The sequence below is a fragment of the Epinephelus lanceolatus genome, chromosome 15 (assembly GCF_041903045.1).
Source record: "Epinephelus lanceolatus isolate andai-2023 chromosome 15, ASM4190304v1, whole genome shotgun sequence".
In the NCBI taxonomy this organism is placed as follows: Eukaryota; Metazoa; Chordata; class Actinopteri; order Perciformes; family Serranidae; genus Epinephelus; species Epinephelus lanceolatus.
In genome coordinates, this window is record NC_135748.1 from 12,006,310 (window position 1) to 12,032,408 (window position 26,099).

The 26,099-nt window shown below is 40.2% G+C and overlaps 1 protein-coding gene across 3 annotated transcripts in view; it reads left to right on the top strand.

Moving 5' to 3' along the window:
* The window catches only part of ttc7b (tetratricopeptide repeat domain 7B), a 31,419-nt gene extending 6,053 nt beyond the window's left edge, over positions 1-25,366 (top strand). Inside the window, exons 6-23 of one of the 3 annotated variants that reach the window (XM_078174915.1) lie at positions 1,932-2,053; positions 3,623-3,701; positions 4,528-4,703; positions 4,909-4,972; positions 5,091-5,228; positions 5,454-5,642; positions 5,801-5,918; positions 7,110-7,167; positions 7,712-7,784; positions 7,960-8,120; positions 8,211-8,327; positions 10,009-10,106; positions 10,626-10,910; positions 14,942-14,992; positions 17,958-18,098; positions 20,603-20,805; positions 22,767-22,840; positions 23,493-25,297. In XM_078174915.1, the coding sequence (XP_078031041.1) occupies positions 1,932-2,053; positions 3,623-3,701; positions 4,528-4,703; positions 4,909-4,972; positions 5,091-5,228; positions 5,454-5,642; positions 5,801-5,918; positions 7,110-7,167; positions 7,712-7,784; positions 7,960-8,120; positions 8,211-8,327; positions 10,009-10,106; positions 10,626-10,910; positions 14,942-14,992; positions 17,958-18,098; positions 20,603-20,805; positions 22,767-22,840; positions 23,493-23,640 (2,295 nt within the window). In that variant the 3' untranslated portion in view covers positions 23,641-25,297. Of the gene's footprint in view, positions 1-1,931; positions 2,054-3,622; positions 3,702-4,527; positions 4,704-4,908; positions 4,973-5,090; positions 5,229-5,453; positions 5,643-5,800; positions 5,919-7,109; positions 7,168-7,711; positions 7,785-7,959; positions 8,121-8,210; positions 8,328-10,008; positions 10,107-10,625; positions 10,911-14,941; positions 14,993-17,957; positions 18,099-20,602; positions 20,806-22,766; positions 22,841-23,492 lie in introns of all 3 variants that reach the window. The other 2 variants (XM_033642695.2, XM_033642698.2) reach the window with 2 other exon arrangements.
* Positions 25,367-26,099: the final 733 nt, after the last annotated feature.

Consider the following 26,099-nt stretch of genomic DNA (forward strand, 5'->3'; position numbering starts at 1 on the left):
GGTACAGAGGGACAGAAACATCATAAATTATAGGAATATTTCATAGTCAGGCTGGGTTCAGAGCTGTACATTTCATATATATGTAACACGTCAAAGAACTGTGAGACATACACTTTATAAATTCCTAAAGCCCACAGTGAAGTCTTCAAGTATACTCAGTTTACTATCACATTATACAAAGAAAAGCTGCAAATCTTCACAACAGAGAAGCTGGTAACAAAGATTTTTTTTTAGCTTTTTGCTTGAAAAACGAGTCGATGATTAATCTGTTATACAAAACAATTACTGACTAATACATCAACACATTGTTGATTGATGAAATGATGTAATTACATGTTCTGAGATCTGACAGCCCTTGTTAGTAACATTTCTCCTCATGTGTGCTCACCAGAGGTGTGGGCATGAGCCACATAATTTGGACTCAAGTCACACTTAAGTCACAGATTTGATAACTTTAGACTCATCTTGACAAAATTGAAGGACTTGCAACCTGACTTAGACTCTAACACCAATGACCTTTGTCTTCACTTGGACATGAGCCTTTTGATTTGAAAATACTTGATTAATTCCCCCACATCCAAAGACTAAAAAGTATGTTATTTGAAAGTGTGTCAGGAATAATTTAATTTCCCTTCAGTTGAGTCAGCTAACCTTAATTCTGGTCATTCCCAGAAAGTTTACACTTAATTCCCCAGATCCAACAGCATCCAATCAAGCTGCATGATTTGGTGGGTTGTACATCATTGACCACTGGCTGACAACAGCACCACTATATTTTTATCTTTAAAGCAATATTGGGAAAACTTATGGCCTACCTCTGCACCTTTCTGAGATTTCAATTTCAGTGGGACTTCCTGGTTAAATAAAGGTTAGATAAATAAATAAATAAAATAAAGGAGAGAACCATGAAGAACTAATGTTACATAAAAATAATTCCAAAGATAATTTTGTTCACATACAAAAACTACAGAAAAGTCAACCAAAAAAAAACAAAAAACAAATTGCATAATGCAAAACATGCGGGTCTAAAGTTACAGACAGATGCAATATATTCCAACAAACTTGTTTTAACAAAGACAAATTCTGAGAAGCATCCATGATTTTCATAAAGTTAATATATTAATCTGTTGTTGAAATGATGTTACATTTGGTGAAGAGCCCATTATAACTTGTTTAAGACTTGAAACTCAAAGTGCAAAGACTTGAGACTTACTTGTGTCTTGCAAAACAATGACTTGGTCCCAACAACAGGTGTGTTTATCAGTCATAGCCTAATTATTATATTCCTATCATAATTTCGACATGACAACACTGGATTATTAATCCAACACAAGAAACAGAAATTCAGGCAGATAAAGTTATGTGTTATTAGTACTGAATAAATGTACATTTTTCATGTAGCTCCTCTTGTACATACTTTATTCGCTGCAGAAGACAGAATCCTGATCATCTGTATCCTGCTTAGTTATCACTTCTCATGCATAAATAAATTAAATTTGTTAAATAGGCCACTGTGGAAATGAAATAGTGTGAGTGAGCCAATTTGAATCTTACTGTCATGAAATTATATCAGTCCCAGTGTTTCCCCTGAGAATTTCCTGTCCAAGATTATACACACAGACTGAATCTGGTCTGTCTCTTATTTACATATAGCTGCTACACTGGTGACTCACCACCACAGCTCATTATTTTTAGTTAACCCTCTTTTCAATTTGTTAGCTGCAGCTGTGCATCAAACATAAAAGCCAATCTTTGGTTCCGCTATGTAAAAGTTTACTGCACTGATGTACATTGACAAATAGTAGTCAGTATTAGTATTTCACACATTATTAATTTAGATCGGCTTTCAGCAAACTTTCAGCAGAATTTTCTCTGCATTTGTTGTAAGCTTTTGTATTTCTTTCTTTATCTCTGTATGTCTGTTTCTGCAGGCGTTGTCAGCTGGAATGCAGAACCGTAGCCCAAAGCCCGGCCCAACTGCCCAGGACCTGGAACTGGGCTACTTCCTGGAGACAGGCCTGCAAAGAGCTCATGTCATCCACTTCAAGAATGGGTAAGAAAGAGTGGTGGCAGATAGATAGGTACATGAGAGAAAGACAAATCAGCGATAGACTGGAGAGGTGCAGTCATTCTAAAACCCCAAAATGGGGAATATTTTAAGAAAAAAAATAGACATGTTTTTGGTTTTTACACTCCTCACTTGGTTTTTACACAAAATCTTTATGCCTCTGTGCTGGCAATAGGTGTCACATCTTGGACTCAAGGATGAAGAGATTGGGTTTTGGTGCTCAAAGGTCACTGTGACCTCACAAAACATATTTTTGGCCATAACTGAGGAATTCATATGCTAATTACGACAGAATTTCACACAAGTACTAATAAGAGAAAATAATGAAGTGATTGCATTTTATATCCAAAAGGTCAAAGGCCAGCTCCACTGTGACATCATAATGTTCTGTATAAAAACACTGTTGTGGCCATTATTCAGCATCACATCTCAGGAGCAGAATGGGAGACATTTGGTCAGATACTAAATTGGTGGCTCTAATCTTGAGTGCCCACCTTGAAACTGCTGATTCCATAGATCTTCTGCTGGATTACAAATGTGTATGAAGCATCCAAGGTTAAAATTTGTGGCTTCTGTGCAGGAACATCCATATCTGAAGCTTTGTCAGCAAAGTCATTGTCTGTGGACCAGCTCCAGACTTTACACCCTATGACATCACAAGTTTGAGTTTTGGCACTCTGGTACTGGGATTTGAGAGAGAGTTGTTAATGTTTATTAATGTTTTTTGGACTGTCTTAGACCATAGAAATAACATGTATGTACTTTGAGGATGGGTGTAGTTCTCCTTTAATACCTTTTTGTTAAACTCCTTTAAAGTCTTCATGTCATGAGTCTGGTCATGGATGTAAACTGCAACCTGACTGGCTGATGTAGGCTTATAGCCGTGAAGCCAAGCGGTAATTCTAGTTTAGTCAGGGCGTCAGTTACCCAAACAGAAACCAAGAACAACCCTTTGTGGGCACTTTCCACCCACTTTGTAGTTAGAAAGCTGTTGACAGGTTGATGAAAGCAGAAAGTGTGAACACAGATAAGTTATACACACAGTGCAGCAGAAAGTAGTTCCCACCATGTTATTGTTTTAACTACAGCAGAGATAGTTTCAAGGCTGTAGCAGAAAGAAATTACTTTTCAGGGGGCTGAATGAAGTCTGTCAAATTTCTTTCTTAGTAGCTTTTCTGTACAGTGCTAGCTGATTGTTTGTGCGATGGCCCAGCACAGAATTAAATATCCTAAAAAACTGACAAACATCAAAGTCCTGAGACATGTGAGCATTTTTGTTGAGGATGTAGTTTGCTTTACATCACCTTAAGACCTGCTTTTTTCTGTATCATCTTGCAATGTGGCAAAGGTGTGGTTCAAAAAAAAACAACTGCCAGTCATGCTACTAAATTTTTATGTTCTCACTGACTCACACGTAGATAGAAACTTGGAAATGTTTTGGACACAGTATGGATAATGCACACGTCTGTTTTGAAGTATCTTGCATTCACACTTACACACACTACAGACTCTGACAAGTGTCCTTCTTCCTGTTTCCGTGCTGCATTGCCATAGCAACCTGACACGAGGCGTGGGCCGGTTTCGGGAGATTCTTCGGGCTGTTGAGAACAGGACCACCCAGAGCCTGCGCATGGTGAGGGATGGGATGGGAGGTTTTGGCTTTTTATTTTGCTCTGACATAAGGAGATGTTTTGATATCACTTCCCTCATGCTTCTCCTCTGGCTTACTTAAAGAAATAGTTTGACATTTTGGGAAATACGCTTATTCGCTTTCTTGCAGAGTTTGGTAGGTCCCTGCTGGTTGCCTGGCAACCTCAGGACGTCCTCACCCAGGCAAGGAGTAGTCTTACCCCCAACTTCTTTACTTAATTTTTTTGTAAGGATTAAACAAAGAAAGTGTGTTAATTAGTGAGTTTTTCAGGTGCTGTTTGGGAGATTTTGTTACTTTTGACCCCCATCTAAAATAAGCTGAGCAGTTGCTGGTGCAAGCTACATATTTATCAGTGGTATTGATCTTCCCATCTAACACTCAGCAAGAAAGCTAATAATAGTATTTCCCAAAATGTCAAGCTATTCCTTTAAAAATGTTGGTGCTTCCCTACTAATACCTAGCTATTTACACTCTGCTTTAACCTGTAAAATTTGAATATGTCCAAGTTTTACAAAAAATTCTCCTCCAGCCTCTTGTCTGTTAGAAACTGTAAGGGCTGACCTGAACTTGCGTGCAGATTTCTATTGATGTAAAGCCACCCCAAGCAAGTAGACTTAATATTTGATTCTGTTTGTCCCTGATGATAAAAGAAACCAGATAACAGGCTGTTCAGAGGTAAAATCTTTAACTGTATTCTAATTATATAAGAAGCAAAGTGAGCCCCAAGTAAACAGATTGCTGCTGTGTTGGTGCCAGAGTATCGTTGCCAAATGTGTGTATGTGTATGTTTGTGTCTATGTGAATGCAGACCATAGCCAGACAGCTTGCAGAGATCTTGCTTAGAGGAATGTGTGAACAGAGTTACTGGTCTCCTCTGGAAGACCCACCCACTGTGTCGCCATTGGACGATCCCACACGGCAGGGACACACTCACAGCAAGAACTACAGCCTAAGCCGACGCCCACGGGTGTACTCAGGAGAGAAGTAAGTGATAATGTAAAGTTGGAATACGCGGGGAAAATAGCCAACATGGCTCTAAAAATAGACTGTTGCCAATGTACTTCTTCACCAGCAGCTCTCTTCATCTCCTCCTTATTACCTTTTTCTCAATGTTTCTCCTTCCTTTTCCCTCTCATCCTTGTCCAACTCCAACTTTCTGACACTCTTTGGGCATTTCTCTCTCTCTCAGTCTGTTTTGCCCTCAGGAGAACACAGAAGAAGCTTTGCTGCTGCTGCTCATCAGTGAGTCCATGGTAAGACACAAACAGTCTTTGGAAAATGTTTCAGACCCCTCTCTAAAGCCCTGGATCCTCAACTCGGGTTTGGAAACTTTGAAATAATGCCATTTTTACATTTATATGTATGTTTCAGGCTAACCGTGATGCTGTCCTGAGCAGAATCCCCGAACACAACAGTGATCGTATCATCAGCTTGCAGTCTGCCTCTGTGGTGTACGACCTGCTGACTATAGCTCTAGGCAGGAGAGGGCAGTATGAGATGCTGTCAGAGGTGAGTAATCCCTCTCTGGGATGCGTAGTCACAATGTGAAAAGTGTTAAAGCCCACACCTATAGTACACCCACATATAATCACGCTTTAATTGTTTTCACATTTCCCCAAACAAATAAATGTTTTATTACAATCCAATTGGCTCTAAAATGGCTGTACAACTTGACAAAGCTTACAGAAACCCTGAATGTGGGAATTAAATGTGCCCTGACTATGATGTCTCTAGTGTTTGGAGAGAGCCATGAAGTTTGCCTTTGAGGAGTTCCACTTGTGGTACCAGCTCGCCCTGTCGCTGATGGCAGCTGGGAAATCAGCTCGTGCCGTTAAGGTCCTTAAGGAGTGTATTCGGCTGAAGCCAGACGACCCCACCATCCCACTGCTGGCTGTCAAACTATGTATCGGCCCTCTCCACTGGGTAAGAATAGTTGCTGAAGTATCTTAGCATCTTAGCATTTGCTCTGGTAATGCCCTCCCCTGAACACCTGTATTTTTTTAAGTCATCCTATTCTAGTCTGAAATCTCTTTTTTTCTCCATTCTCTCTCATTATATATCTGTCTACTCCCACAATCCAGTTGGACGAGGGGGAGTGCTTTGCAAAGATGGTGATTGATATGGGGGAGAAAGCAGCTGAGTTCAGAGCCAAAGGCTTCTTGGCCATCGGGCTGGTTTACAGCCTTAAAGCCACTGATGGTAGGTCTCTGTGTGCATGTGCTCTTGTACAAGGGCGTAGGTTTCGTTTTAATATTTGGGGGGGGGGGGGGGGGGTGTACATATGAAGCAATGGGTTTGGGGATTCTCCACCAGAAAATTTTGAGCATCAAACACTTAGTTTACATTCAGACCACAGATAAATCAGAATTGCTTCTTCAATCAAATCCTGAAGACAGACCATCCACACTGTTACTTACAAGTTTCAGATCAGATTTCTGTGTCTAGACATCACCAGCCTATCTGCATGGGTTGCTGTGGTAACAACAGGTGTCAGTAACTGCGTAGTTACGCTGGTGACACAGCTTTCCATCATTTCGCCCCCCAAACAATTTATTTTGATGACTGTCCATGGCATGTTGCTCCTCATGTTGTCCTCTTGAGCGCTGTGCTTGTAGTAGCATGGATCTGCTCAGCACTTCTGTCACTCTGGATTTGACATAGTTGTCGTGTGTTGTGTCAAAGACATTTGAAATTCGAATTGAGCAACCAGAGTGTCTGGACTGAGACACATCTGTAAAAGCACCTTCAAATATGGTTTGGATCAGATTTGCAAAAATAGTATTAATGTGGTTTTTTCATGTTCTTAAAAAATGAATTCCCTCCAAATCTACAGGTATGCTCTTGTACATCCCTGACAAGAAACGATGACAGTCAGGGACACTTTAGCATTAGGATTAAAATTTCAGTTAGCGTGGGGCACCCAATAGCTCAGCGGGTAGAGTGGGCATCCAAGTACAAAAGCTATGTCCTTGCCGTAGCGGCTGTGGGTTCAATTTCAGTCCACAGCTCTTTGCTGCATGTCATCCCCTCTCTCTCCCCCTTCGCTCTTCAACTGTCGTATCAAATAAAGGCAAAGCCAAAGAAAATCTTTTTAAAAAGTTAGCAGTTAGTGTGGCACACACAAGTAGAAAACTTGGGAGATTGCCGTAAGTCACGTATCTCATGTGAAATTTAGAAAATAATCCAGACAGAGCTTGCATCAGTTTTTATTGCTCATTCTCTACGTGATGTTTTCACATATCGACACATCAAGACTTCACATACTACATTAAATATTGTTGTTGTTTGCCTCCACTGACTGTAGCACTACTTGTATTCTTGTATAATGTGCCTGACTGCATTCTGTCTTTCTCCTTCTGTCCCTCACTCTGTCTCTCTGCATCTCTGTAGCATCATTGCGAAGCACACAGGAGGAGTACCAGAGGAAAGCTTTGGGAGCCTTCCAGAGGTTGGGACTGAGCCATGCTGTTCTCTGTTTTCTCTTTCACACCCACATCTCCCTCAGAATTATTTTGTCACAGCAAAAAACTGCTTCTCTGTCTAACAAAATGGGAACTATTTTGAATTTAGCACCTTATCAATCCATTGTGTTTACCTGTATCAGTTGAACCCCATGTCTGTTAGCACAGTTTCTCATCTGTGAGGGTTTTATTGAAACCTGTACTTTAAATATTAATACTATTCACATAAATGTGGTTATTCCTCCTGGAGTGTACCGTAAGTTTTATAATGATGCAATATATCTTATCATGTTTTATATTCCACCATCATGCTTATTAATATGGTGTCACAGTTTTGAATTGTGTCTAAATGTTTAAATATTCTCTGGTTTGATTTCTTACACGCACTATTACTTTGCTCTCTTTACTGCCCTTTTACTGTTCTGCTACTGCAGAGACCCAATTTCCCCACAGGGATCTTTAAACTTTCATGTAATCTTATTTAACTTTTTATTCAGCATGTCTGAACACACAAAATATCTTTCTCTGTAGAGCTCAGAGTCTGTCTCCCACTGACCATCTAGCAGCGTTCTACTTGGCCCTGCAGCTTGCCGTGTCCAGACAGGTAACACAGTCTACAGTAATAATAAGAGCTTAATGTACATATCAAAAGCATGGATACTGGACAGTGAAAGTCAGAAAACATTAGGAAGTTACACATCTGTCGCTTTACATGCTTGTACTCCAGCTATAGTGAAAACCAGTAGTTTGTGTGTGTGTGTGTGTGTGTGTGTGTGTAGATCCCTGAGGCACTAGGCTATGTACGACAGGCGTTGCAGCTCCAAGGGGATGACGTCCACTCCCTTCATCTGCTGGCCCTGTTGCTCTCTGCTCAGAAACACTACCACGACGCTCTCAATATTATAGAGATGGCTCTGTCCGAGTACCCTGAAAACTTCAAGTGAGTCTCACACGCTACCACAACACTCCATTTAAAGCTAACGCAAAGTGTCTTTTATTTCCGTGTCATCTTGTGTGTTGTGTATTGCAGTCTGCTGTATACCAAGGTGAAGTTGGAGTCTATGTGTAGAGGACCAGAGGAAGCTCTGCTCACATGTAAACACATGCTGCAGATCTGGAAGAGCTTTTACAATCTTACCAACCCCAGGTACACACACACACACACACACACACACACACTCTCCCCAAATGCAAATACCAGTCCTGATATTTGTTTTGGTTTCATTCATTCAAACTAGTGATGTACTAAATCAGGTTGCACCATTACAACTTAAAGGAGCAGGGTGATTTGTTGGCAGCAATGGAATACAACATTCATACTTATGTTTTCATGGGTGTATGACAACCTGAAACTAGGAACCATTGTGTTTTCCTTAGTCTAGAAAGTGCACTTCATACCAACATCTGCAGCGTGTCCTCTTCATAGAGCATGCCATGTTTCTACAGTAGCCTGAAATGGTCATAACAAACACTAGCTCTAGAGAGGGCCTTTTATGTTTATACTATACCCGCCAACCACATCACCATGCAGAAGGAAGCGTGCATCTGCTCATGCACAAGAGGCTCGTGCCTTTCACGGTGTGCAATGTAAACATTAATTGTGTCCTCATCTGTAAAACTGTAATGTTAGGTTGCTCAGTGATGCTAGGTGAGCTAGTAGTAGATGATGCTGACTTCTGCATGATGATACAGTGGGCAGGTGTGGTTCGGTAGAAAGAAAATAGTTCCTATGTCAAACTGCTCACAAGAAGGTCTGCGGATTATGTTGAGTAACTGGGTCATGATTCTTGGAAAGAGACATTGCTGTTGAGTTTTATGAACATATTTTTTGGTGCTTTGAGCATCACAAGTGGAGTGCCATCTAGTTCCGTTACACTGGAGAGAAAGCAGACATCTCAGCACTCTGCAACTCACACCAAAATGCAACAAGACAGGTAAGAGTAAAGATATGTATTTTTAATTCTGGGGGAGAACTGACCCTTTAACCTATGCTATTTAGTCATTTAATCGAACAGTGTTGCGCTTTTTTATAATTCAAAATATAATTTTATTTTTGTAAAATGGCGTTTAACATCTTCTAATCTAGTTTACATCCTTATTAAACAGCACTTTGATCAAGGGTCGTGTCAGATATCTTGGCCATATTTCATATTGCATCTTTTAGTCTTCAGTCTAAACAGGTCATACATATACTAGTGTGCTAACGTAGCAGTTAAACCTGGCAGTTGCTGGGTGTTAATATTAAGTAACAACTAATCTCCACCTAAGAACTAGTTTGTGTGGTGCAACCAATTTTAAATGTAGTGATGTGTAAATCTCCACTTAGTTAACACTTTTGTCATATCTCGGCTAAGTTTGAACTTGGTAAGAGCTTCTGTTGACTGAACTAAAGCTTAAACTAAAACAAAACGATAAACTACATGGTTCAATGGTGTTCATTATGTCTTCAGTTTCTGACAATGACTTTAGTTCTTTTATCTCAGACATGTGTTAGGATGTTACATACATTGAGATGTTTTGGCGGAAACTTACGCCTTTCTCAGAAGCATCACTTGGTGGTGGTTGTGACACATCTTTATCAGCTGTTCTGTCAGCTGATAGGGATAAAGTTTCCGCCGAAACATGTCAAGGTATGTAACATCCTAACACATGTCTGAGATAAAAGATAAACTCAAGTCATTATGATAAACTAAATGGTTGTATCTATCAATCTGTTGCTTTTGGCAAACATGTTTGCTTATATTAATGCAAAAACACTGCAGCTCAGGTGTTGTTTTGTCTGTCTGTGTTTGTATATGTGCCTGTGTGTAAACACGTGTCTATGGCAGTGATTCTGGGCGTGGCAGCAGTTTGTTGGACAGAGCCATAGCGGACAGACGACAGCTCAACGCCATGACTCTGCCTGACTTCAGTGACCCAGAGACTGGTAGGCACACACACACATGCACACATTCACTCCTACTCAGGAACCCTTCGAGATCTCCACCCAGAAACTGAGATTTTTTTAATAAACATGATTCATTTCTCTCTTCTAACTGTGACCCTATTACCTCTTTTTGTACATGCCAATTATGATTTGATTATGAAAATGGCATCAAGAAGGAGAAATGGCTTCCTCTATCTTGTTTTTATATTAATCAATTCTTCCTCATATCTACAAATATCAGAGAAAACCTTTCCCACTCTTTGTTTTATTTATTCCAGCTCCAATATTACTTGAGTAACTTTCTTTTTCTTTTCTTTTTTGTTTCTATTTGATACGTTGCTGCTTTATCTTGGAGTTATCGTGACACTAGTTGTCACGAAAATTATAAATGTTCCAATGTGAATGAGAATTTTAGAGATACTGTTTAAAGCATATGCAGATTGAGAACCAGTGACTTCCCTTTCTTTATTCCTTGATTAATTTAACTCATTTCTGTTTTATTTCCTTTGTTTGTTTTAGTCTCAGGTTCTTCCTCTTCTCACTCCGGTTCTGAACCGATCTCCCCCACCTCCCCGTCCACCATTTCCACCTTCTCCACCTTCTCTTCCCTCTCCTCCCCACTGTCCTCCCCTTCTTCCCCCGTCTTCATTCTTCAGCCTCCTCCTCTCCCTCCACCCAAAAATCCATCCTTCCTCCCTCCTGGCCCTCCTCCACCCCCTCCTCTTCTTCCTCCTCCTGCGCCCACCAAGACAAGGACTCACTCCTTTTGCAACCACGTCGCTCTTCGACAACTCTCCTCCAATAGTAATCCACCTCCACGTCCACCCGGCCTGTAGCATGGTGTGGAGAGTGAACTAAAAGAATACAGCGAGTTGTTGGGAGATTGGCTTATTGATTAACTTGTGTGTTAAGTAACAAGAGCAATCCCAGTGTGTGTTTTTTTTACTCTGGTGCTCTGTGTTAAAAATATTAGCCTACAACCAGTATCCCAAGTAGAAGGCTAACCTTTCAGTACATAGTCAAAAATCAGAAAATGAGAACTCTCTGATGTAGGATGTTTTATTACATTATATGTATTTGTATTTCATATTTTAAATATATTAAAGCACTCACTACATCAAATAGGAAAGTGTAATCTAAGTATTATGTTATCACATTATATAGTTTCAGTGCTGCTCTGTTGCTAGGGCAACAGCTTTGGTCCCTGTTTACTTCCCGTTGGCTAACAAGGAAACTATAACCTTTAATAGGTTCCTTGTCAGCTGCTGCATATAAAACATTACAACAGGATATACACTTAGACCCATTTCCAGTGTGCGTGTAATCAAGTTTGAAATGTTGTATAATGACAAACCTTCTTCTGTAGCAACTCAACAGTGAGTTTGTTATAGTTCTTTCATATGATATTAGTGAAATATTGTAGAGAGTGTCCAGAGTTTCTCCAGCTAACAAGGAACAGATTTGTCTACCAGTCACAGGTGCTGCTGCAATCTGCAGCTTCCTATGCAGAATATAGTTGGCAGAATATTCTTAAAACACCCATATCAGGATCACCACACCCAGTCTGGTGTTACTGGCCTTTGCTGCTAGTTTACTACAGGAAAATAAGAAGATTAGAAAAAGATTTTACGTAGCCTATTCTCAATAAGATTTTAGACAAGGTGAATGTTAAAGATATACTATGCAGGATTTTCCTAAAAAATAAACTAGAGACTTATACAAGTAATCCCTCTCACTCACTCATCACTAATGACCCCATAGAAGTGTGTTGCAATGTATTTGTTTGCAGAGACTCTGCCCTCTACTTTCTTATTTTCTTCTCATTTGTTTATGGGTGTGTACCCCCACAGCACTCAGGTAAGATCAGAGCTTTATAAAAAGGAAGCGACCAGCTATCCGACCGTAAACAGCAGCCCTCTAAAAGACACAGTGTCAAAAAAAGCAAGTATAGTAAGGAAAAATGCCAAATGAGAGTGAATCAGGTGTTGGCTTTTACTCTCTTTGGCAAGCATGTTTACAGATAGTAACCGCCAATCCTGCACAGTATATACCTTCCGATTTGACTTGTTGTCTGAACCTCACAAGCATGGACCATGTGTTTAAAACTAAACTGACTAACCCTACAGAGTACTGGATGTGTTTCACAGGCACACCTAGTTCTCAGCCCTGCTGCATGTTACCATGTAAAACAAATGCTCTGGTTGTGGATAAGAGTGCAATTGAGCCTTGATGGATTTGATGCAGTTGCTTTGCGTTTTTTGCGACTTACTTGAGGTCCCGGTGAACTTACTCACATGACGCACCCACGTTTGAACTCCACACTCGCAGTTAATACAGCCAGGATTTCGAGATCAGTTGGGTTCTTTTTTGATATTACAGAAGATTGTTTTACATACAGTACAGGCCAAAAGTTTGGACACACCTTCTCATTCAATGCGTTTTCTTTATTTTCATGACTATTTACATTGTAGATTCTCACTGAAGGCATCAAAACTATGAATGAACACATGTGGAGTTATGTACTTAACAAAAAAAGGTGAAATAACTGAAAACATGTTTTATATTCTAGTTTCTTCAAAATAGCCACCCTTTGCTCTGATTACTGCTTTGCACACTCTTGGCATTCTCTCCATGAGCTTCAAGAGGTAGTCACCTGAAATGGTTTCCACTTCACAGGTGTGCCTTATCAGGGTTAATCAGTGGAATTTCTTGCTTTATCAATGGGGTTGGGACCATCAGTTGTGTTGTGCAGAAGTCAGGTTAATACACAGCCGACAGCCCTATTGGACAACTGTTAAAATTCATATTATGGCAAGAACCAATCAGCTAACTAAAGAAAAATGAGTGGCCATCATTAACTTTAAGGAATGAAGGTCAGTCAGTCCGGAAAATTGCAAAAACTTTAAATGTGTCCCCAAGTGGAGTTGCAAAAACCATCAAGCGCTACAACGAAACTGGCACACATGAGGACCGACCCAGGAAAGGAAGACCAAGAGTCACCTCTGCTTCTGAGGATAAGTTCATCCGAGTCACCAGCCTCAGAAATCGCAAGTTAACAGCAGCTCAGATCAGAGACCAGATGAATGCCACACAGAGTTCTAGCAGCAGACCCATCTCTAGAACAACTGTTAAGAGGAGACTGCGCCAATCAGGCCTTCATGGTCAAATAGCTGCTGGGAAACCACTGCTAAGGAGAGGCAACAAGCAGAAGAGATTTGTTTGGGCCAAGAAACACAAGGAATGGACATTAGACCAGTGGAAATCTGTGCTTTGGTCTGATGAGTCCAAATTTGAGATCTTTGGTTCCAACCGCCGTGTCTTTGTGAGACGCAGAAAAGGTGAACGGATGGATTCCACATGCCTGGTTCCCACTGTGAAGCATGGAGGAGGAGGTGTGATGGTGTGGGGGTGTTTTGCTGGTGACACTGTTGGGGATTTATTCAAAATTGAAGGCACACTGAACCAGCATGGCTACCACAGCATCCTGCAGCGACATGCCATCCCATCCGGTTTGCGTTTAGTTGGACGATCATTTATTTTTCAACAGGACAATGACCCCAAACACACCTCCAGGCTGTGTAAGGGCTATTTGACCAAGAAGGAGAGTGATGGAGTGCTGAGGCAGATGACCTGGCCTCCACAGTCACTGGACCTGAACCCAATCGAAATGGTTTGGGGTGAGCTGGACCGCAGAGTGAAGGCAAAGGGGCCAACAAGTGCTAAACACCTCTGGGAACTCCTTCAAGACTGTTGGAAAACCATTTCAGGTGACTACCTCTTGAAGCTCATGGAGAGAATGCCAAGAGTGTGCAAAGCAGTAATCAGAGCAAAGGGTGGCTATTTTGAAGAAACTAGAATATAAAACATGTTTTCAGTTATTTCACCTTTTTTTGTTAAGTACATAACTCCACATGTGTTCATTCATAGTTTTGATGCCTTCAGTGAGAATCTACAATGTAAATAGTCATGAAAATAAAGAAAACGCATTGAATGAGAAGGTGTGTCCAAACTTTTGGCCTGTACTGTATTACGGCTTTACTGTCTCTTCACATCTCTTTGCTTCTCCCACCTGATTTTCTCTGGATTTTGTTACTATTTTGCATCCCCCTCCTTTCTCTCTCTCTCTCTCTCTCTCTCTCTGTGTTTCTGTGAGGATTTTACATTTGAGCCAACATTAATTTGTCTTGTGTCCCAGTTCCAACCTTATGTTGTCTCTCCTTGTTGCCATCTCCTCTACTAATGATGCTTGCACTGGAAAATAAAGGTTGTTATGTAGTTAAATTATTTAGCTGCATTATAAAATTACAGTTGTTGTTTTTTATCTCCAGAACATGGTTTTTCTCAGTCAGCCTGACAACAATTATATTATTCAAAACCATGAAGATAAGTCCATCACAGTGGTCACAGTTACTGAAAAGTTGACTTGATTCTTTTGTTTCTGCATTTGTTTACTACTTTGGTGAGTGAGCACTTTTTTGCGTCCATTGTCGGTCAATTAAAAAGCTTTTTGAGGTAATCTCTGTGGATATGAGTTATAAAGCAGAGAAAGATGAGCAACTGTCATGCTTTTAGTTAATTAAACTTTAAGGTAAAAGTGCACCTTTGCTGGTAGGTGAAGCATTTATTTGATCAGATTAAATTGCACAAGTGGAAGCAGCTTGTCTCATGCGATGTGGTCTAAAAGGTGACTATAGGGAATACATGCTCTGCAGTCTTCCTTTCCGGAGTTCTTCTTTTTATCGTAATGATTTGGATATCTCTTCTCTGTCTCTTCCTCTCTTTCAATCATTAACAATCGTCTTTCTGTTTTTTTCCCATCCCTCCTTTTTCTCAAGGCGGCCTTCAGGACGCTAACACTCTTGGTTTTTCCTCCATGTTTTCTGTTTGTAAGTAGCCATCTAACCTCCATCTGACCCTCCTTTTCCCATCCATTGTTCTGTCCATCCTTTGGTCCGTGTCGACCTTCCTTTTTCCCAACAAGGTTCCAATATATGTACAATATCCGGACAAAATATGTACATATATCCTCCGCTTCAACTTAATGTCTGCAGCCAGTTTCCAGGAGAAGTGTACTGAATTTCTGTCAGGTTGATGGTATAGGATTTAAAGGAATACAACGACTTAAAGGAAATACAGTGTTGTGAAAACACATTCTTCAATTTGCCCGAAGAAAGCGATTAGAAAGTATTTGGGAACAAACTTTGGATTTTGTTGTAGAGCTTTTGGAATGACTAACAACACATTGAGTTTTAAAAGGCAGATGAAGGTACCATTTCGGACGTGTTTATCCTTTTCAGTAGAGCAAAAGAGAGAACAAATGCTCACAGAGCAACAGCAGAAAGGAGAGAAAGGCGCAGCTCCCTGCATGGACTACTGATCATCTGTGAAATGAAGCTGTAGTATTGCCAAATACTAACTTTACTGACAGCGTGAGAAAGAAGTTACGAATGATCTCAACGGTTTACAGCAATTTTACCAAAGTTGTGTAATCCATTGATATTTAACAAGCCATTGTGGAATGAGGGAAACCCCACTGAGAATCTTGTTTAAGAGAAATATGTGTAATATTTTCCGGATTTAGTTGGTTTTACTGCCGTTTATACTAACACTTGAGCTCAGTGGACATACTTTATGGATACAAACTCTTGCTGCTGTTAAAATGTGCATTACACTGAGAACACAGAGGGAAACCACACCCTAACCATTTTATGATGTGGTGATTAGTGGCATTTTTCCCAGTAAGTCAGTGTATTCCTTTAATGGAGTGAGCAGCTTCAGTGCATGTGTTGCTGTGTTAACTGTCCACATGTTAGGCACAAACCACAACAGGAAGCTTCCTCATAGTCTGTTAGCAATTATGTAGATGTCACTGAGTGAAAACCTGTTTCTATACAGTCATTAAAAACTGAAGTCTCAAGGTTTTGTCTTACCTATTTATTTATTTTTGAGTTGAGTTGAATATTAGGGACACAAAATGGTGTAAGTGAAAGCAATCCATATGAATCATATACGCAGCACCACTTCTGTTCCTCTTTCTCCAACTGTTTGCCTGACTAATCACTGACTGGAAAGTATTTTATTCTTTCACTGTCAAGGCCATGTTCCTGTATGAGATATAATCCTAAAGGTACATGATGAGAACAGTGTTAGCAAAAGGGGTGGATGTATGGAAAAAACAAGTTGGACATAGATGAATGGGGAGATTGGTGAAAAGCCTCAACTCAGCAGACAGTTTCCTTTAACCTTTGAGTAAGTTGGCAGACAGATACATTTTTAGACGATGACTTTGTCACGTTGTCACTAAGCAAAAAAGTTATTTAGAATTTCAGTCTGAGTTAAATGTAGGAAACAGTAGGTGTTGTCTTGTTTCAACATACTGCAACATGAATGAGCTTGACTAGGCTGGGCTGCTGCATGGTGGCTTCTAATATATTACTTCTTACAATAAGCCCTTCAAACCAGGATGCTCAGCTTCAGATTTCACAAATGTGTTGTGTGTGAGAAACAGACATCCTTTGCTCGTTTCCCTCAAGCCACTTACCAGCAGCACATTCTTGCTTCCACAAAGACAGGGTTTTAACATCCACATCTTTTCTTTTTTATCCCTATCTCAGTCATATTTTACACATGGGTACTTCCTGTCCCTTAACACACAAACACACACTTCATATCAGTGTAGTGGAAGGAAGAAAAGTATTTTGGAGTTTAGACCACACCGTAGGAGACCAGAATAATAAAAGAAGGGGATGGGAGATGTTTTATTAAAGTAAAGCTTTTATTCCAGTGAGTTGCGACCATCAGTCATTTTTAATTTAGTCCACATTTAGGATATAAAAGCCACATATTTTTGTTATCTAATCCCTTCAGGCTGCAATTGACATGACTTGTATAAAACAAAACAAGCCCAACATGAATATGCTTTCTAACACATTTAAGCCCAACACTGTCTTTATTTTTCTCAGTATTTTAAGAAATGCATGGCATTATCAGTAAGTATATTTTACAGGAAACAAAATTCTTTTTAAAAATGTTATAGAATTGCTTTTACAATTTTAAATTGATCAAAATCAAAGTAATGCATAATATTTATTTGTCAATATTTATCAGCTGAATTATTACATTTGGACATTTTTGTCAAAAATGGTTAGACGGTTTTAGACATATTTTGCTCATCATTAGAATCAGTCTTTATTGACACTGAAAAACAATATATGATAGCACACAATAGAAACAGGTAATGGAAGATAAAAGGCAATTCAAAAATATTAATGTATTTTTTACATAACGGTAGAAGGATATGATAATATGTGAAAAATATAACTGCAGTATACAACGCAGACATTGTGTTATGTGTTGCTTTCACAGTTCTGCAGAGTACATCTGCGGCCCCATGTGGTGGCCATTTTGCGTCCCTGTAATAATGTGATGTAATTTAAATGCAGAGACAAAATCCAAGACACACTTCTGTCAATTACTAATCAGCAGAGTGCAGATTGATGCGGTGTTTATGCATGGTGGTGCAGAGATTAATTCATTTTAACCTGGTTAATCCAGGGCCATAACACTGTGTGTCGCAGCGTGTGGAATGGTGTGGACTGATTAAAGGCTTTAGTGCAGGAACAGGAAACTATGTGCCAATGTGGGCCCAGAGTTTTGAGCTTTTAACTGCACCCAAACACTCCAGATTTCACTGATAAGTTCCTCTGTTCTGTCTGAAGTCGTGGCGATCAGTGAAATATCCTGTTGTGTTTGGTTGGATTAAAACCCTGCATTGTGGCACATGGCTGCTGTAGTGGTGAGTCAGTACCTGTTGGAGATGGTGTGTATAATGGTCTGATTCTCTCCCCCCAGGCTCGGTTCATGCTACATCTATAGCAGCCAGTCGTGTAGAGCAGGCTCTGTCTGAGGTAGCCTCCTCTCTGCAGAGCAGCGCCCCCAAACATGGACCCCTGCACCCCTGGATGACCCTGGCTCAGATCTGGCTGCATGCAGGTATGCACACACACCATATATAACGTTAAATACATGGAACAGATAAAGGCACAGGGCTGGTATTAATGCTTTATTTTAAAAAGAGGTTTTGGTATTTCTGTTCAAAGAGGGTTTACAGAGAAAGGAAGACTAGCTGAGGTAATGATTGTGGCTCCTGTCTGACCACAGCCACATAAAAAAATTATGTTGAAACATATATTCTGATGTAGGTGGTTGAGTTTTAATGCCCTAAAAGGATTACTGTGAGTTCCAGTGGGTTCAGAGTTTTAACATCCTGTTGGTATCATGTCTCTGTGGTTTTGATGAGGGCACATCATGTAACATTTGACCTATCTGAAAATGTCCCGGAACACGCCTGCGGTCATGTGTGTGACACATCAGTCAACAGACTTGTAAACGTACAGTAGGTCCTGTAATGCCTTGCTGACTCTATTAGATGGTAGGACGTTACTGTAGCTTGATGTTGGTAAATAACGTTATCAGTGTGAGTTAGAATACAGTGACAGTTCTATCAGAATGACTTTGATCTGTGACTCCCAATAAAGGGTGACACAGGAGTGGATTTTTACTTGTGCGTATTTTTATAAAAACCGACCTTTGGTTATAGTGACCTCCATCCTACCTGCTACCGTTGTGTTTTCCTGTCCAGTCATGTCCCGTCATGTCCCAGTCATGTGATAAATACTGAAACTGACTCCCATCCCGTGGGAATCCCACAGGAATCCTGTGACCCACAGGAAAAAAAGTCAGCCTCTAGTTCACGTAAAAAAAAAAACAAGACGTGCACATCTCAGTGTCCATGGAAATGGCAATTACAGTGAAGAAATATCTGGCAGAGTAGAAACAAATAGATAGAGGGATTTTATTGCTGCAATGTTTCAAGCCCTTGCTTGAAATCTGAGGAAGAGTTGCTGGCTAGAAATGTTACTCACTATTAAAATCCTTACATACAGGACTTCTTGGTGTGCGGGCTGATTTGTTTCCACTCAGCCTCTAGTTCCCAACGTGGGTATTGGGACTACTCCAAGGGTTCCCGAGATAAATCTAAGGGGTCACCAGACTTGGAGGAACCAAGAAAAGAGTTTGTTACAAACATAAAATGTAATTTATGGAATGTATTCACCTCCTCAGACCCTCAGAATCCGTGAAATAAGTGAAATACTGAATACTTTCATCTATTCAGGCCTTTAAAATCCTTCAAATAAGACAAAGAAGGCAAAATCACTGCTGGTGAGCCATGATGACACTAAAAAGGCCTTAACCTGTGAAGTAATGGTCAAAAGCAGCCATTGCTTCATTTTAAAGCGGTGCAAGATAAAATGGCTGGGAACTACTGATTTAGATGGATGTGTAGTGCAAGCCCCAGCACAGACAGTGTCTCAAAGGATAAAAAATAACAGCAATTATTTCATCTGCCTTTGCAAATGAGGAGGAGATCAAAGCAATTTTTGCCACCTAGTTCTGCTAAGAAAAGTAAAGTTATATTTTCAGGACATTTAATCCACAGAAGGTGTTTTTTTACACTTAGAATATATAAATAGCTTTCCATAAGGCAGTAATATAAAGCGTTTGGCTGGTGAAACTGTGTATTCCAAACTAAATATAATATGATGCATACATGATCTTTCTGCTACCTTAGATGTCTTCAAACAAACTGTAGTGAGTGTACTGGCATTAGCTTGTTGGACTGTATATAACAGCAGTTTGACAGCCTTTACAATCACAGCAGATTAGATTACAGTTGGAGTACACTCAAGCCCTGCTTCTCATTTCTGCATCACTAACAGACACAAACATAAGCAGACTGAAAAGTATACATAAACACACACACACACACACACACACACACACACACACACACACACACACACACGTAGACAGAGGTTGTTTGTGCTCCTGTTTATCTGTCCAGCTGCTTCCTGTCAGAGGTGGTCATTTCCAGCTTGGCGACACAGCTAATATAATCATCCAATCACAGCACAGACAAGCAGACGGTTCAAACTCATTTCCTGTCTGTCTCATTCTTTGTTTGCATCTTTCTTGCTCTCCACGCGGACTGCATTAGGTGTCCTTGATACTGAAAATGTTTTAATGCTATCTGAGGGAGGAAAAATAGAGTTTTGCTTTCTCGTTGCTTTCTCTCTCCTTTTCTGCTTTTCTGGTTTGCAAAATTCAACATTTCCCTCCATCTCTGTTTGTGGCTACTAATTTTAATGCATCATTTTAGTTTGAGAGGTTTAAAAATGTTATTTGAGACGGGGCAGCTTCTTTTTTGTAGCACACAACGGCAGCGATTATGGGAAATGCAGCCTTAATTTTATGAGATGCTGTCAGTTATATTCACAGTTACATAGTTTGTTTTCAATAATTACACTGAGTTGTTAGTTGATTCAGCAAGGATACTGATGTTTGACACTGCTGCAACTTGCACATTTTGGTATCACAAAAAAAAAAATTGGGTCATGTTTGCAATCTCTCCTCTCCTGTGTGTGCCTCTCCGACAGCTGAGGTGTACACGGGAATGTCCAAGCCCGCCGAGGCCACAGCCTGCACGCAGGAAGCCTCCAATCTCTTCCCCACATCCCACAACGTGCTGTACATGAGGGGGCAGATAGCCGAGCTGAGGGGCAACATAGACGAGGCCAAACGCTGGTATGAAGAGGCCCTTTCCATCAACCCCACGCATGTCAAGACCATGCAGAGACTGGTAATACACTAAACACACACACACACACACACACACACACACACACAATGATCCTCTTCAGCTCTGTCCTTTGGTCTCCTGAGAACATAAATCTTGTCCTGTCCGCCTGCAGCACAGCCTGAATGTTTGTGTGTTTTATATAATCAGCCATAATCCTGTGGGACAGCCCCATTAGACCTTCTGTGTGGAGAGGGAACAGTGTCTTCGTCTTTTGATCTCTCTGCACTCCTCTGACTCTTTCTTATTGGTTCAGTCCCATTTGGAGCTCTACACTCTCTGCCTCTGCTTACATATTCACTTGGAGGATTGAATCACCCATCAAGGACCGTCCCAAACTGGTTATTGTGGACGATAGAGTGGACTATAAAAGTCTCCGAGAGCCTGTTTGCATCAGTGCTGACCTACCTCGCTCCACTCTTCCAAAATGTAATGAATGAAAGATTTTATGAGTGTATCATGCACATACAGTAACTATGCTCAGCCTGCATGGGTTTACAAGACACCACAAATTCATATAAGTCAGATTCAGAAGTGTGCAGTTTTCATACAATACTACAAAAGTCAAAAAAAAAATTGAGGGTTTTTCACAGTCAGACTTTCAGTTCAAAAAGATATACAAAAAAAGAATCTCTGTGATGTACAGAAATGAGGAAGAGGAATGTAAAGCACACTAAAGGCGATGTGTTGTCATTAGTTTTCCTTGTCTTTGCACATTCTGGATTGGGTGGTGTTGTTGATTATATATGCATGTATGAAGTGAATGAACAGAGTGGTTTAGTTGCAGGAATGGGCACTGGTGCAGCGAGTTGGTTTGTGAGATTAAATGTGTATTGATGGATTATGGTAGAATAGGGTAAGGACTAGACAAGCTGTTTGCTCCTTTCTACTCATTTTCAGGCATGAAATATTGCGTATTAAAATTCAGCTGTATGTGTTCACCTTTATTTATTGGTTTCTTTTCATGGTTTTGTTTACATAGTATTTTATTTTATTATCTTTTTAAATCTTTGAAATAACTTAAATTCAATTCACTTCAGAAATCACTCATGGATGAGACATTAGAATACTACCTGAAGAGTTTATCTTGCTTTTTTCCCCAGACTTTTGAGACCAAATGTGTTCAAGGATTTGACACAAAATGATCACATGCACATTACAAACAAATGAAACTCACTATCCACTTCACAGAGCTCACATAATCACACAGTGATGATGTAACAAATGATTCGGGGCCATACTTTTGTTTAAAAAGCATTTAGAGTGTCCTTAATTTTGGTCAAACTTGAATCAAAGCTCTGGAGAATGGAGGAAGCATAACACAAATTTAAGTTTCAACAGAGAACATGTAGTAGTTTAGTCAGTCCTATGCGCTGTTTAACTCACAAGGCCTTATTGTTGATTTTTACAAAAACAAAATATGTAGGAAGCTTAAAACCAAAAGGGGAATCCACCACTTCATTAAATTCATTTGACTTGTATACCCATAAATCCATTCTTAAGTTAATACATACTGTCTATTTCCTTCATGGATTATAAACATTTACAAGGGAAAGCTTGAAATGTACTTGAATAACTGAACGAGTTTAAGCATCATATATGGACACCTGTTATAGAATATGTGGCTCTATCACAAAGGATATGGTCGATGAAAATAGTGCAGCTCAGTGATTTACTTTCTGCAATAAAATGGAGTTGTACTTTACAGAACAATAACAATGGTAAAGGTACAAGTAAGAAGACGGATTGTTGCTGTAAGTAGTTCCCATTAAAGTGTCTCTAAATTCCAACAAGAACAGTCACCACCAGCACGACTGCCTTAAACTGAGTTAAAATGCAGAGCAGTACACATTCATCACAACACGATGACTGTAAGCCTAATAATGTTCTTCCTCTCTCTCGTCCTCTTCCACCCTTTTTCTTCCTCTTTTATTCTCTCTCTTTGTCTCTGTACCGCTCCGCAGGGCCTGATTCTTCACCAGCTGCAACGCTACAGTCTGTCCGAGAAGGTCCTGAGGGATGCTGTGCAGGTCAACAGGTGTGTGTGTGTGTGTGTGTGTGTGTGTGTGTGTGTGTGTGTCAGTGCTATGTATGTGATTATTATATTTTAGGTCACTCACTACAATTTCCTCTCTTCTATTTTTTTTTCTCCTCACCTCCCTTTTCCTGTCCACTTTTCTTACCTTCTCTCCTATTTCCTCCTCTCTTTTTCCTTTGTCTCCTTTTCCCTTATCTCCTCTCCTTCTGTGCCATCACCTCCTCCCATTTCCTTCTCTCCTCTGATTTCCTCTTCTCTTTCCCTCTCCTGCCTTGTTTCCTCCTCTCCCTATCTCTTTTGATTTTTTTTCTCCCTCCCCTTTTCCTTTTCCCCATCATTTCCCTACTTTTTTCACTCATCCGCTCTTTATACACCTCTCCTCTCTCCTCTCTCCTATTTCCTTTTTTCCTCCTCCTCCTCCTCTCTTCTTTCTTTCTCTCACTTCCTGCTTTCATCCTCTCCATTCTTTAATTTCTCTTCTCTCTCCTTTTTCCTTTTCCTGCATCCTCTTCCTGCTTCCCTTTTTTCTCTCATAACCTTAATTTTCCTCTCCTCTTTATCCACCTCTTCTCCAATCTCTCCTCTTCTCTTACTCTCTCTCCTCTCTCCCTCTCTTCTCCTCTCCTTTCTCCTCCCTGTCTCCTCTCCTCAGTACGGCTCACGATGTGTGGAACAGTCTCGGTGAGGTGTTGCAGGCTCAGGGAAATGCCGCCGCTGCCACTGAGTGTTTCCTCACCGCCTTGGAGCTGGAGGCCAGCAGCCCCATTCTGCCCTTCACCATCATACCCAGGGCATTATGAGACACACACACTCACAGTTACAGCCTGAGTGCTATAACACAGTGGCACAAATGATGGACCTGCAACCTGCACACACACCATACACACACAGCATGCCTGCATGCCACTTAGACACACCTGCACAAGGTTTTACTGCCATTCCCTTAGACACTCACACACACTGTAAATAAACAGTTCACATACATACACGCTTCCCCCTTCCCACAATGCCTTGCTGTGGCTGTGACCCCAGACTTTGTGTGTGTGTGAGGGCATACATCGCTTGTGTGTGTGTGTGTGTGTGTGTGTGTGTGTGTGTGTGTGCGTGTGTGTTGATCTGCACTTTTTGTGTGCCTGTTTGTGTCTGTGCATGTACACCCATGTCTGTGTATGTGTGCCAACATGTTGCCTGTGCATATTTGTGTCTGGCTGTATGTGATTTGTAGTATGCTCTGTGTGTTTGTTGTTTTTGTCCTGTTCAAAGATGTAAATAAAATTACATTAGAGTTCCTATTCTAGCATTACTAGCATTCAGAAGCCCAAGAGTTTACATTTTGTTTACATGTTATTTAGTCCAATAATGTTTCCTTTAAAAGCCAAATATTATGAAAATCCAACACACACACACACACGTTCACTTGCTGTTTATATGGAGAGGGTCATGGTTACTGTATGGCTGGCTCAGGACAGCCACATCTTTGGACAGACATGATCAACAGATCACCGAAGAATCAATCAATAAAGTCTAAATGCCAAAACACAGGTTGCATTTACACACACAGGAGATCAGATTTAAAACTGCTAATGTCTTCTTTAAATTAAAGCATATTTTTTTCTCAGCTGTACACACTTTACAGTCTCCTTTGTTTAACCATATTTTAATGACACTATGATTTTACATTTTTTGTAATATGTGCATCATTCAGTTTGCCCCACGGGAAGAGCTATAGCTACAGGAATAGTTTGACATTTTGGGGAAATATTTTTTGTTTGTTTGTTTGTTTTTCTGCTGTCTTGCTGAGAGTAAAGAGAGTAGTTTGATACCACTGTCATGTCTGTAAAGTAAAGCTACAGCCAGCAGCTGATTAGCTTAACTTAGTATAAAGGGCTGAAAAACTTAAGTGCCAAAAACTGCAGTTCTTCAAATGGCCACTTGAGGCTGGCTCCAACAGTGAGTCAATCCCCATAGACCCCCATGTTAAAATTCCCAACTTTACAGCAGAAATAAACAGGTTTACAGCCTGGTGCAAAAAAACAGTTTTGGTCTCGTAAGCTAATTTCAACATTCATGATAACCGTACATGGCGTGACTTTTTATAGAACTCACCCATTAACATGATATTAAGGCTTAAAGTTACGCATCTGTAAGGGTAGGCCTGCTAGAGTGACAGGCTGTCTGCAAGGCATCACTACACTCTATGATTCAGATCCACCCTCTCGTCCAAATATAGTCACTTGGCTCCACAAAGTGAAGATGGCAATGGCCAAAATGCCAAACTCGTGGCTTCAAACATGGCCATCCAAATATGGTCACACTTGAGGCTTCAAAATGGCGGCCCACAACCTAATGGGGGACACCACGGTAGATACATGCGATATTTTACACAGTTTATGATACAGACTGGAGAAAAGAATCAGCTAGCTTGGCTCTGTCAAAAAAAAAACAAAAAAAAAAACATCTGCATAACGCACCTCTAAAATTCACATATTAACACGTGGGGTTTCTGTTCAGATAAAACAAAAGAAAGATAAGTGCTTAAAAAACAACCTACAGGTTAAACAAAGGAGATATACCATGCTAATTAGTGAGCTGTATAGGTGCTGCAAGGCAGATTTTGTTACCCTTGGACATGGGCAGGCTAACTGTTTTCCCCTGTTACCAGTCTTAATGCTAAGCTAACTAGCTGCTAGCTCTAGCTTCATACATACCATGTTAACATTTACGGAGAGTGGTACCAGTCCTCTCATCTAGCTCTTGGCAAGAAATCAAATGAACATTTCTCTTAAAATGTCAAACTGTTGATGTAAAATAAATTCAATTTCACTATTGATAATTTTACATTTTTAATGCTTTTGATCTGTTTGAAAAAGCAGATTTTTTTAGCATCTGCATCTGTGGTCACAATAGCTGAATACATAAGAGTGCCAACTGCAAAAACAAGGAAATGTCACAAAAATAGCGAGCTAAGTGTTAACGTAAACCACTGGGAAACCAGAACCTCCTATGTAACGTTTATATTTTGACAAACTGTAAATATGAATGGGAGGTATCTGTTACACTCATAGTCTCAAATATCTGATTTCCTGTTATGTGTAAATGCAACCAGTGAGTGTGTTGTCTTTGTGTCCTGTCAGTCATGTTATATACAGTTAGGTGAATATGCTTTATTTTTCATTTGATTATAAATACAAAGGATTATTGTTGTATATTTGATTGTTCCGAGTGTATTATTATTGTTATTATTTTAGAAAGTAAATTA